The sequence below is a fragment of the Grus americana genome, chromosome Z (genome assembly GCF_028858705.1).
Source record: "Grus americana isolate bGruAme1 chromosome Z, bGruAme1.mat, whole genome shotgun sequence".
Taxonomy (NCBI): domain Eukaryota; kingdom Metazoa; phylum Chordata; class Aves; order Gruiformes; family Gruidae; genus Grus; species Grus americana.
This window is the reverse complement of record NC_072891.1, coordinates 31,130,370-31,144,137: the sequence shown is the minus strand read 5'-3', so window position 1 is coordinate 31,144,137 and position 13,768 is coordinate 31,130,370. Positions and strand designations below refer to the sequence as shown.

At 40.4% G+C, this 13,768-nt stretch overlaps 1 protein-coding gene across 3 annotated transcripts in view; it reads left to right on the top strand.

Annotated features, from left to right (window-relative positions):
• Positions 1–7,645: 7,645 nt before the first annotated feature.
• RFX3 (regulatory factor X3) overlaps positions 7,646–13,768 on the top strand; it is a 135,935-nt gene continuing 129,812 nt past the window's right edge. For 2 of the 3 annotated variants that reach the window (XM_054808783.1, XM_054808782.1), the window contains exon 1: positions 8,169–8,319. In XM_054808783.1, the coding sequence (XP_054664758.1) occupies positions 8,196–8,319 (124 nt within the window). In that variant the 5' untranslated portion in view covers positions 8,169–8,195. Of the gene's footprint in view, positions 7,894–8,168; positions 8,320–13,768 lie in introns of those variants that run through there. The other variant, XM_054808784.1, reaches the window with a different exon arrangement.

The window sequence follows — 13,768 nt, the reverse complement described above, 5'->3', positions numbered from 1 at the left end:
AACTAAGTAACCCCACAGACCTTCAGTCAAGTAAATGGGACTCTGCCTGCACGGAAGGGGCAACGCACTTTTGAGTCTTTTTACGTGCTTGGATGCTACCAAAAAGAAAAAATAAATCCCAAAATAGCAACAGATCTTAAGCTTTAGTATGTAACAGGTTTTGAGTTTGACAGATTTGATTGTACAAATTAGGAAAGAAATGAAAATACACATAAGAGGCTTGAATAAATGTTTTCTCTAGGCTCATTGCAATGGGGGAAAAAAGTGTCATGCAAAACTGTACATATTTATACCAAAAGCAGGCCACAATGCCCTTGATTGTATACCTCAACTCCCACAGCAAATTTGGGGTTTTTTTCATAAGATTGTATGTGTTTGGCTAACTGACTCAATATACAAAGCGTTTTATCACAAAGGCCGTTGTTTACAAATGCGAAGCCTACCAAAAGACTCTAGACCGGTCTACTCTAGCCCAGCCTAGTGATGAAGTATCCCCACTTGACTTCAACAAAGAAGTCCAATCCATGTAAACAAGTGGACGATTTGGTTTATAATTTTATGCTGAGCTTAAATTAAGATCTACTAGGCATATGGTCTTGAGGGTGAATAGTTGTATTAGAGAAGCTCCCTATTAGATTTTTAAAATTCATGTGCAAAATTACCCACGTATAGAGTAGGTAGCACACAGTCTTCACAGCAGTTATGAAGTCCACCCACAGTGTGGTGAAGTCAAGGACTTGCACTAACTCCACAGGACATCAGAGTGCAGGAAGTGTCAATTAATTACTCTATCCTTTGTCACTGTCTGGAGTGGATTGATTTAATCAGACCAGATCAATGGGTCTGTGGATAATTCCATCTAATCCACAGATTTTTCTGCCATAGACTTTGAGAGTAAAGGAAAAATTTTAAAGCCTCATGTGTGGCCAGACAGCTGAACACCTTCTCTGGTGTCTGTGCATAAGCCAGTGTTTAGACTCCAGAACCTCTGGCATTGCCACAGCTACAAAGGTCATCATCAATTTGGCACCATTAGAAAGTTGGAGCAAAATGATTTTTGTAGAAATTGTTTAAATGACTATCCTAACCCTGGTTAAACAACTACAAACCCTGAATTCAGTAATCAAAGGAATTTCTTCCAGGATTAGGGCTGGAAATTGTAGTCATTTTCCTAAAGTGGATTCTCAGTGGCTGGTATAATCTCAGATTTCGCATGGCAACTGAACAAATCTGTATTTATTTATTTAAGATACAATGTGGCTTAACATATGCCTACTCAGTGTTTTTTACGTTTGTTACTTAGATACTGAAGAATTATTAATTTTGTTAATACTGGATTATTTTTACTCATTATATAGGTAAAGCTTCTCTAGGAATATATCTCAATGTAATTTTAAAAATCATTACTGACACTTCTGTGTATGATACTGGTTCATTACAAACTCAGTATAATCAAACTGTAAGAGAGTTTGAATATTGATTAAGATGTCAAGCTTCTAAATTAACTATGGATATGCCTACTACAGCACTTTAGTTTGTATCAACAGTGCATTGTCAAGGCAATTCTCTTATTAACCCCACTTACTATGCTTTGATTCTCTTCATTATTCAACCTTGGAGCATGCAAACTGCACATGCTTTTTCAAGGCACTTTTCCAATGCAACCAAACTGGAAGATGCATTCCATGAGTGCACACAACACGTTTCAGTTACTAATGCAGATGCAAGAGCCTCAATGCAGTGAGTGACCTGCACTCCCTTAAGTACTCCAGCGTATAGCAGGCACAGAGGTAGCAGCAGAAAGCTCTCAGTTTGTACAGCTTATGCCACATCCTGGAGTGCTTTTCATGCACACGAAAGGCCAGGTGTCACCAGTTTCACATTTGCTTTTTATGGTCAGCCTTTACGGTCAGTTCTTGCCATCTTGTTCCTTCCTCATCCCTGCAAATGATGGTATTGTCCATGTCTTCTGTGTCTCAGAATTGTCAATAGGGTGCCACGTGGGCATCTACAGGGAATCCAGGAAAATGCACTTCTTGTAAAACTGTGTGGACACAGAGCTCACAGTACCAGGAGGATACCAAACTGATGGTCTGCCAGTGATCATCTTATCAACCACTGATGAGAGGACCAGCAGCTAGGGTAAAATATAATTTAAGAAGATGAAGTAACTTCTGTGTAGAAAAGACATAAACTTTTCTTTACCAGAACCCAGGACTTCCAGAGCAGCATGGTAGTACTGCCCACGTAATACAGAGCCGAGGTAACCACAAGGTGAGTGCACTACTGAGCCTTCTGCCCAGCAAAGCAGTGTTGCCACCTGTTCCAACCCCCAAGGTGAAACATCAAGGCTGCACTGGTAGCTGAGTTAGTAGGAAAAAAGGAGTCTCAGTTCCTCAACTGTCTGGTACAGATTGATAGGGAAATCCCGGTGTTCCTGGATGAACAGCAAGGACATGTGACCAGCAGGTTGAGGGAGGTGATTCTGCCCCTCTACTCTGCTTTCGTGAGACCCCACCTGGAGTACTGTGTCCAGCTCTGGGGGCCCCAGCACAAGAAAGACATAGAGCTGTTGGAGACAGTCCAGAGGAGGGCCATGAAGATGATCAGAGGGCTGGAGCACCTCTCCTGTGAAGACAGGCTAAGACAGTTAGGGTTGTTCAGCTTGGAGAAGAGAAGGCTCCTGGAAGATCTTATTGTGGCCTTTCAATACTTAAAGGGTGCTTCTATGAAAGATGGGGACAAACTTTTTAGTAGGGCCTGTAGTGATAGGACAAGGTGTAACAGTTTTAAACAAAAGGAGGGTAGATTCAGACTAGATATAAGGAAGAAATTTTTTACGATGAAGGTGGTAAAACACTGAAAGAGGTTGCCCAGAGAGGTGGTATATGCCCCATCCCTGGAAACATTCAGGGCCAGGCTGGATGGAGCTCTGAGCAACCTGATCTAGTTGAAGATGTCCCTGCTTATTGCAGGGGAGTTTGGACTAGACGACCTTTAAAGGTCCCTTCCAACCCAAACTATTCTATAATTCTGTGATTCTATGACATTCCAGGATGCTAACTGAAGAAGAAAAGTCAGCATAAAAAAGCACATGTTCGTGCAAACAAGAAGGGACCCTATGGCCCAAGCCAACCTCACCTAATACTATAGAAACACAACATATTAATAGGCATTCATAGAATGTGTTCACACATAGCTGGATTACAGTTACACAGATCACCAAGAGGGGATACCCACATCATGAGGGAGATAGGTAGAAAATACTCAAAAGACAGTGAATGACTTGTTACGTCTGTAAGATAGCATAAACTAAGTGTAAGATTGTTACATGTACTAGCATTTACCAATCAGGTAAGTAATAACTAATGTACTTAAGCAGAATGATGTGAGTGTGGTGTGGTGATCTGTGGATTTACTACAGTATCCAAAAGAACCATGAGAAGCAGCCAGCATAGCCTCTAGATCTGCACTAAGTTGCCTATCCCTTAACATCAATGTCTATACATATCTCCTTTGCTTTTCTCCCCTCATCATGAACACTCACAAGAATGAAAAAGACAGAAACCAATGGGACTGGACTTCAGAGAAAGCAAAAGGGCTTGTTTCTTCATATAACTGTTGCCAGACAGTTAGCTCTTCTTGACAAAAGATATTGCGAATGCAAAGCTTATACATGAGTTTAAGGGGAGACTGGACAAATTCTTGGAAAAGATTATCTGAAGGTTATAAAAAAAGACAAATCATGCAGGGTTCAGAACAGCCCTGAGCAAAAAACCGTCATAGGGTGGCGAAGTTAACAAGTGAAATGCATGTATATACTTGTTCTTGCACTTCTCTAGGCATTAACTTATACTAATTGGGCCAATAAGAATACTGGATTAGATGTACCCATGGTCTAAATCAGTTTGATTGCTCTTACACACTTTAGTATTTTGTATTGTCTTTATACTGTTTCATAAAACATATACATATTGTGTTCTGTACAACATGGCTGATAGGAATGCCTGATGGTACATTTCAGATATACTACAAATGACAGACTGTATATGAAAACCATTTGGAAATGCAAACAACTTATGAAGTGGACTTAACAAAAAATGGGCTATGTTGTATGACAGTACTAGACTGGCTAATTTTGACCTTATAAGAAGTATCCAAACTCTGTAAGATTCTGTATTTTGGAAAAGTCCTGAGGGATGGCAATGTAATTCTTCTGATGATCAAAAACTGAAAGCATTACAAATCTAGTATCAGAAAAAAAGTAGTTCACAGGAATAGCCTTTCTTCCATTATCAGTCTCAGTATAAGAAATTGCAGTATAAACTCCTGCATATGAAACCTATTCTTTTCCAGAGGTGTTAAAGTTTTGATTCTGACAATAAAAAGCAATGCTTTTCAAAGTACATGAGCAACTTCTGTTCAACTCAGTTTTAGTTCCCTAGTGAAAAACTTTGATTATATTCTGATTATTCCTTATCCACTTAAGAAGGCATAAAATTATTTTGAGATATACATAATATTCTTGTCCTGGTTTTGGCTGGAATAGAGCTAATTTTCTTACTAGCCATTGGTATAGTGCTGTGTTTCGGATTTAGGATGAGAATAACGTTGGTAACACACTAATATTTTAGTTGTTGCCAAACGGTCAAGGACTTTTCAGCTTCTTGTGCTGGCCTGCCAATGAGAAAGCTGGGGGGCACCCAAGAAGCTGGGAGGGGACACAGCCAGGGCAGCTGACCCAAACTGGCCAAAGGGATATTCCATACCATATGACGTCACGCTTAGTATATGACTGAGGAGTTGGCTGGGAGGCAGCGTGGCTCAGGAACTAGCTGAGCATCAGCTCCAGATGGTGAGCAATTGCGCTGCGCATCACTTGTATATTCTTCTATCGTTATTATTATTTTCTGACCTATTAAACTGTCTTTATCTCAACCCACGGGTTTTCTCACCTATTTTTTCAATTCTCTCCCGCATCCCACTGGGGATCAGGGAGTAAGCAAACAGCTGCCAGCTGGGGTTATACCATGACAATGCTACATTTAAATATAAAATACCAGGCATTTAACAATACAGCCACTTTTAATCAGTAGCGCTTGAATATTTCAGTTTGGCAGGTTGTTTAATACTGTCATTAGCTACATAAGTTCAATTAAGTGATTGAATGTTTTTATTAATTATTTTGCAATTAATAACTTGAGAAGCTAAAAAAAGATTATCTCTTCAAAAACTGAGATGTGTCCTTTGATAAAGATAAAATTGATAAAATTTTGAGATAAAAATTTGTAGAAATGTATTTTAAATTAGTTGAAACAGAACTTCAGTTTCCATTAGGTCCTAAATTATCTAAGTGGGTACCTCTGCAAATTAATTTCATAGATGGAAGCATCAAAACATTAAAGGGATTAAGTAATTTCCCTGTAATGACAGTAGCTACTACCTTCTTTCTGACACAGCAAGTGATCATGAATTTATAGATTGAAATGCTGGTACAGACTAAACTATTCTGTAAATATACTGGCTCAAGGAAAGAAGTATAGTAATATTTATATATGTGTATTTTAAATTTCTGCCAAGGCCTGAATTAGGTTTGATTTGTTCTTTCCACATAGACAGACACATAAAGTTCCATGATTTGAGAATGCAAATCAACAGCCCAGTCCTTTTATCCTTCAACTTTATGACATTTACCACAGCTCACCCTGTTCATCTTGCCAAGCAAATAAGCACGCAAGTTACAACTGACATAACAGAAAAGACAGTACAGTATCAAGAGGTAAAAAACTTAAGATCAACACTTTCTTTAGAACATGGATGAGATGAATATTGCTAAAGCTTTATCATGGAACTGAGTCACATCGTTCTGGCAACAATATTCTGGTAAAACTACTGAGTGTCCAACACCTCTTTTTGTCGTTTACATTGTTCACATGAAATTCAAAATTCAATGAAAACACAAATTTCAATGTACTACCAGCTAAATAAAACTACCTGTATTTGCTGAACAGATAGAAAGATGCTTATCAAAATGTCTTTTAGCTTGACTGCTTAAATGCATTGGTACGTAAGGTTATGAAATTAAGATTGCTTATGGTTGTGTCTCACTTTAGTGTTTCTGACTGATACAGCCACTGTTGCAAGTGAGCGAGTGCAAGCTCTTTAAAACACCCAGACATCCACTGAGGTTGAAGATCCCAGCAGAGCAGTTACTAGTTTAGCATGTCAGGAAGATTAGGTTCCACAGTAGAAAGTATTAAGACATAGCTTCAGCTGTAGAAGTACACAGTTTTATTAATTCAAGAATGTTCTGTTACAGACTTAAAGGTCTGTCAGTTAAGGTTTTGTTTTTATATACCTACAGATTCTTACTTCTTATGCCTATGATGGTTACACGGGGCCCTGAAAAACACAGTAAACCTATTAATGTTTTGAAAATGCTTCTGTGGAACATTAAAACAATTTTGATCAGCTGCTGTAGAGACAGGTGTAGTGGAGTGGTTGTAGGGTATGTGAGACAAATGTCAGGTGCTTATAGCAACAGGTGTGAGAAAGATGTCAAGATTATTAAACCATGTATGAGTAACGCAACACGTGAGGATACAGATCAGTACACAGGAAACAGCCATGAGGGAATTAGAGGGCTCACACAGATTACAGGCAAGCATTACTGGCTACATAGACAGCAGCAACTGGGTATAGAGCCGGAGATACTTTGCAGGTTAGTAAACAGATGCAGATGCACTGGGACTACAGAGATATACTGTAGCGCCCATTAGATGTGTGGGCGTTGTACACAGCCAGAAAACCACCTACACCTCCACGCCACCTGTCCCCCAAGTACACACCTAGAACGGAGAGACACAAACTGTCAGGAGGAGAGCAGCCGGTTTTCACAGCTGGGTGCCAGCACCACACCCACGGCCTTCACCCCACCGCCCGCACAAGGGGTCGAGGCCGGTCGGTGCGGCAAGGCCGAGTGGACCCAGGCGGCCACCTGGCGCCTCAGGGCCTTGGTTCGGCCGCAGCGTGGCCTTACGCCTCCCCGCCGGAGAAGGCCATGTTGGGTAGCACCACCGCGGAGCCACAGGGCTACGGACCCGACCGTCACCGTCCCTCCCGCCTTAAAATGGCGGCAGCCGGGCAGCTCCCCCACCGCCAGCGGCTCCCCGCTGCCATTTTCCGAGGGAAGGAGGCGTGGGACGCCTGTGACAGGCGGCGGTGGGAGGGGGAGAACAGCCGCCGCCGGGCCTAGCTTCCTGCCCGTCCCGCCTAGCGGCGTCTCCCTCGCCCGCCGGCGGGCGCTGTACGACCCCCGCGGCAAGCAGCGCGCTGCAGCCAGGCCCCCGCCTCACCTCCCCACCCGCCGGAAGTGGCGTCAGGCGGCCGCGGGCCCGGCCCAGGCAGCACCCGCGCGGCCACGCCCCTCGCCGCGGGCCCCGCGCCGCCACCCGCCTCCGCCGCCGGCAGCCCCGCCGTCTCACCGCCGTCCCTGCGTGCGCCCGCCCGCGCCGGTGGCCCTGGCACGGCGGAGGAGCCGAGCCGGTGCCCAGGCTGGCTGAAGGAGTCATCCCCGCCCGCCCCGGCGCTGTCCGTTAGGGCAGGCCCCGCCTCTTCCGGGCCTCTCCGGCTGGGCCGCCGCCTCCTCCTCCCTCGCTCGCTCTCCCTTTTGTGAGTTATAGCAACCGTTGCCTTGTGAATCAAGCGCCATAGTCACCGTAGTCCTGGCGACTGTTACCCATCAACAACAACCGCTCCTCTCCTGCTCCTCCTCCTCCTTCTGCTGCTGTTCCTCACCCCCTTCCTCATCGTCACCCACAACAACAACAACAACAACAGCCACCTCCAGCAGCAACGACAGCGGGAACAACACCGCAGCCCGCCTCAGCCCAGGTGAATATGATTGTCGGGCGCACGCCGGCCCTCCCTCCGCTCTCCCTCCCCCAGCCGCTGTCTCCCTCCTCTTCGCAGCATCCGGGCCGGGGCTGCTCCCTTGGGCTGCGCGGTTGGTTGCGGTGCAGCGAGGGGAACGTGGGTCACCCTCCCGGCTCCTCTGCTTTCTCCCGCCGCCTCCCCCTCTCCGACCCTCTTCCCGGTCCTTCCCCCCCCCCCCCCCGCTTCCTCCCCCGGGCCGCGCTGCCTCGGGTGCACTTTGCGGTTGGGTGCGGAGCGCGTTCTTGAGCGGGGCGGTTGGGATGAGGGTGTCTGTTGAGTGGGGAGGGGAGCTGGCCGCGCTGCGAAGTGAGGAGGAAGAGAGGCTTGGCGATGACGGGGACGGAGGCACGCTTCTGGGACTTGCAGGACAATTGTTTGGATGCGGTGGGTATGCATCTTACTTGGTCTCCCCTTTGGACGGATGGGGGAATGCAGAAATCGGGGAACGAGGCTCTGGCCCCAGTCTAAGATTACTTACTTTAAACCCGAAAGAAACCGTAGGGGTGGGAGGAAAGACGCAGCCGGAGACGGATCCTGTAGCACACCCAGAGCAGGGGGTGTTTTTCCTTTTCACTTATAGGGGCCTTGTTTTGATTTGATGCGACTGCTAAATGTGGCAGATTTATGTGAACTTGCTATATTTTTTAATGATACTCTCGTGCTGTTGATCATGTCAATCACTTTTCTATGCTTTATGTAGCCATGAAATTTTTTCTTTTATTCATAATTAATGTTGCTGCTTATCTTAGTGCAAGCTGTGTTTTCTTTGTATTGTGAAGCGGTTTTTTATTTATTTAATACCCTCACCCATACACAGAGTAGCAGGGCTTTTTTCTTTCTTGCACTCCTTCTGCAGGGGATTATTTTTTAAATGATGCTTTCATACTGCCAGTAGTATGTAGATCTAGTTTATGCACAGTGAGTTATGTTCATGTAGAGAGAATCCATTTCAGTTTCCTTAAACTCTTCACAATCAAGGAAATTCGGGATATTGACTGCAAGTTTGTGTGCTGAGCAGCAAAGGAGGAGAAAAGAAGAAATAGTATATGAAAAATAGTCTTTGTGATTTTGTAATTGCTACTATATTTCAAGAGCAAGTTTGGGAAAGAGTGAAGAGGCAGTTTTTTACCTCCCAAGGAGCTGTAGTAGAAACCGTGTTACCAATGAGGATGTGGAGGGTGTCCCTGCCCGTAGCAGGGGGGTTGGAACTGGATGATCTTTAAGGTCCCTTCCAACCCAAACCATTCTGTGATTCTATGTTTTGCTTTTTTTTCTTCATAATTTTTGTCATTGTTTATTAAAATTTAAAGATTTGTGTTGTCAGTGATGTCAAGTCATACTTTATGTACTTTTTTAATTCTTTCAGATACAGTCGATTTTTGGCATCTTATGGCAATGAAATTCTCTTTTAACATCTCCATATCTAGTTGCACTCTGCCCTATGACTTGTCAAGTCGTGGTGTTGTGACAAGCTTTTTTCTTTTTGAAGTGGTGACTTATTTCCTTATTGCTTTATATAGTAAAATAGGTAGGAAAAAGGATGCTCTTGTTTTTAATCTAAAACCTACATTTTAATTGTATATATATACTTTTTCTATTTTTATATCTGTAGAATCCTGTGTAAAATGCGGGGTTTCTCATTACAATTTCAACAACAATATTTTTGTTTGTGTCACAGTGGAACTACCAAGGAATGTGACAGGGGCAATTTTTCCAAGCGGTTATCAACTACAAAATGTGCTAAGTAGTTAGTGCATTGTTCATATTAATATTTCTTGAGCTAAGGCAGATTGGATATATTTCATGGGCCAACAAGAACTTGGAAAATACGCTATTTTGAGTAGTGACCAAAGGTCTCTACATTGTCATCTTTTTATGATTTTACACAAGATTAAACCACTCAGTGCTAAGTTTCTAGGCCCTGCTGTCAAATAAGTTCTAAAGACATTAAGAATTTTCAGTGCGAGTTATAGTACTGTATCAGTTATGTGGCACATCTAAATCTTAATGTATTTGTTATTAGTTTTATCGGGTAGTTTATGTGATTTTTTGGTTGTGAAATCATTCCTGACACCTGCTATTGTTGAAAAGAGACGTCAGTTCTGTACAATACCTTTCTTGAGTAGCTCTCCTACAGTGGGACAGAGTGCTACTTCGGATGGAGTCCTTCTGGGGTGTTGAAATCTGCTTTGCAGAGCATATATCCAGACTCCTGGTAGCAAAGGAAAGTGCATGGATAGGCTATGAGACAAACTTTCTGTTTTAACTCTGTGAGGAGACATGCAGATGTTTATTAAAAAACAGATTAGAAGTACATTATTTTGTCTAAAAACAAAGACCTTTTTAGTACTATTTAGCCACATTTTCTTTAGGCAGTGACTGCAATTTGGAAAATAATAATGCAGCCGTAATCACCTCTTTGATATTATGGACTTTACTGAGAAAAGCATTGACTCTGTTCTCTCTGAAATACTGTAATGGTCATATATGAGATTTGCGTTATGCATTCTGATTCCCTAATGCCCGCAGCTATCAAAATAGTTGGTGTTTGTGATGTTAACCAGTGTTTGAAAATAAAGTGTCTTGTGATTTTTTTTTTTCTTATTAATTTGTTTTCATGACTTAGACTGTGATACTATCTGTGTTTCAGCATATCTTAATGAGCCTAACTGGGTCATACGCTCTGTTGTGTTTTTAGTGAGCTAACCTACCTTGTGCTACTCTGGAGAAACCCTTTCAGTAACGTGGTGTTGGTAAATGAATGAAATGGGAATCAATAGTACAATGCTGTTAGAATTTAACATCAAGGTACTTTATTTGATAATTAGGTTCAGCTTTGTTAACACTCTTCCATTTCTTGTTTCCGCCTGATATGGTAGTTTGTTAATCACAAAACTGCAGAAATATTTGTTGTTGTTTCTTTAAATTTACTAAACTTTACATTGAGGAGTAAGGCTGTTATCATTTTCCTCTCTTCTTACTTGAAATGTAAGCAGGTATCTAAAATGCAATAATCTTTTATCATTGCAGTTCCTTTTGGTGTTCTAGCTAGTGTTTCTGTTTTTCATGCTTTACTTTGTCCTCTTACGAAAGGCTTCCTTTCCTCTTAAAATATTCCATATTAGTTGTATTTTTACCTGCAGTCTCCAAAAGCTTACCAGCCTCAGGTACTGTCATGTGGAATGCTTAAAAAATTAATAGGCTCTTAAAAACATGACTTTTAAAATCCTTTTTAAAAATTGTTTTCAGTTGAAATGACATGTTGTGAATGCATCACAAATACAGACAGAATAAAAATTAAGGTTTCAGTGGTACTGTAGTGTCCTTGTAGCTGGAGTTCCATTTCAAAATCAAACTCTTTGTCAAATGAATGTATTAGAATACCAAAAGCAGTATGTTTTTAAATTATGAATGAAACTACTTATTTTTTTACTAAGAATGAGGGCTGAAAAATTAATGAGACTTTTAAAATTAATAGGCTAAAGTTAAAGATGATGTTTTGCTGTTAGCTACAAGTTTATTATTTACGTATTTCTGGTAAAATTGGTTGTCAGTGGTAAGAATACTTCTCTTTTCTCACAGATGCTATGTATACCCATATTTTTGAAATTTAAGGAGCAGTATATATACTGATTTGACTAAATCTTTTTTGTTAGGGACAGATGGCTGATTTAAACAGGTGTCACTTTCATTTCTTGTGCATTGTGTTGAGACTTCCAGAGGTTTACAAAAGAGCTGCCTAAAGCAGGTGGTGATCTCTGCTTTTGTGATTAGCAAAATGTACTTTTGTAGGAAATTATTTTCCCAGTGACTAGGTGTGTTTTAATAGTTAACATGTCACACCAGAGTTTGAAGTGTTCTGTATAGTACAATCATGTTATTTTAAAATTCTTTTCTCATTGGACTTTTAAAGCAAGTGTGAGTTTGTGTGTGAAATTTAGTGGTTTATGACTGTGTGGATAGCTGTAGTCCTAATAATTTTCATTCTTCGAAGACCAGGAGCAGACATATTGCTTGTTGTAACATTTTGTTTCACTAAATTACTTACCTTTACTTTTTTTGTTAAAGACTATTTCACTTAAGAATATTTTTTAATGAAAATGACCCATTATTAAGAACAGGATTAGTTTCAAACTTCTGTCTTTTTTTCTGGTACCCTTCTATGTTAGCACACCTGCAGTTTTTTTTCTTTTTTAAATTTTATTCTTCAGTAGTTGTAACTTCCTCGGTTACAAAATATTTTAATAAGAAAATGAAATTGAAATTTAACAAATCTTAGGCATTTTTTGTTTCTAAGGATTCCTTTTTTCTTTTAACACCTTTTTTATAACAATGACTGATGTTTATTCTTAGTTTTTTTCTTTCTAGTAGATGCACCAGAGGGTGCTATGGTATTTGAAATACAAAAAGGAAAGAAAATCCTAAAAATTCTTTAATTGAAATACACTGGTAATGTATATGGGAGTTGAATAAATCTTACTGAATTTTTCCTACTTCTTTCTGTGCATTGCAATATAGCAAATGTACTATTTGGCAATATTATGCTAAAAATCATGGAAGAAATTGGCTGTTCCATATCTAAGTGTGTCTGTCTGTAGATATATTTATACACACTCTTAAAGTACAATCTCTGTTCATTGAAAGAGAAGAAATATTTATATGTAAATTATGTCTGTATAGCATATAGCTGAAACAATTTATGCTTACCGAAGTAAATTATTGCTCATCTGAAAAGCTGTATGAACTTACCTGAAAGACCCATGCATTTTGGAGTGACGTTTATTTTATGTTATATTTTTCATTTATAAATCTATATTCACATATTATGTAACTTACTCATTTATAACTGTATTATTTTTTAAAAATGCATAGATTTTTTTTTCTTTCTCGATGAAACTCTTCCTGGATGAAGCTGAGGTTGAAGCTTACCTGTTTACTTCTGAATTGCAAAAGATACAGGAGCTTTAGTTGATCAGGATAGATATCTTTCTTCAGCAGTCATTAGTTGGAGAAGGATACACCTGCCCCTCTCTGCCCACTTCAAAACAAAAACTCAACACCAAATCCCCCAAAACAAACAAAAAACCCCCAGTATAAAAGTAGTATCCTCTACATATTTATGAGTACCATGCTTTGTTTCAAAAATTTCTCTATGGATATATGAACCCAACAGATTAGAATTTATTGTTGTAACTTCTGTAGTTTAATAATATCTATTGGTTTTCCATACACTGTAAGATTAAGAAGGCAATGCCTTTTTGTGTGTGGGGATGGATTATGGTGTCTAGTTTAGTGTCATTTCTCTTCGGAAGCATGTGAAAAAGTGCAGGCTGGAGCTGCGATAGAACACCTTAAATTGCTTGATTTTGCACACTATCTTTAGTTGTTTTTCCTGTTCCACCATTGTAAGTTGTTTGTCTTTAGCCCCCTAACTTCAGATTTAGTGGCCCAAAATCAAGAGGTGGTGGATGGACTATATTGTAAGTTGTATTTAATAAAGGAATTTACTGTTTTACAATATAAATTTTAATGAGGCTTGGAAGTTTAAATTCTAGCAATTCAGACTTCCTCTGTGAATTCCTAACTTATTTCTAACCCGTCTTACTTGTTTAAATTCTTGTATGACATCCATAACAATGCTATGGGAACACCAAAGATTGTATATTAATCACTAAATTTGGATGTACTTGTAACATTTGAGACTTTTATTCATTCATTAATGAGAGGAAAAAAATATCTGGGACTATTTTTAAAGGTCATTTCATCCACCCATGGACCCCATACATTAAGTATATCTCAGCTTCTTAGACCTTCTCTGAGTAAACAGTTTCTT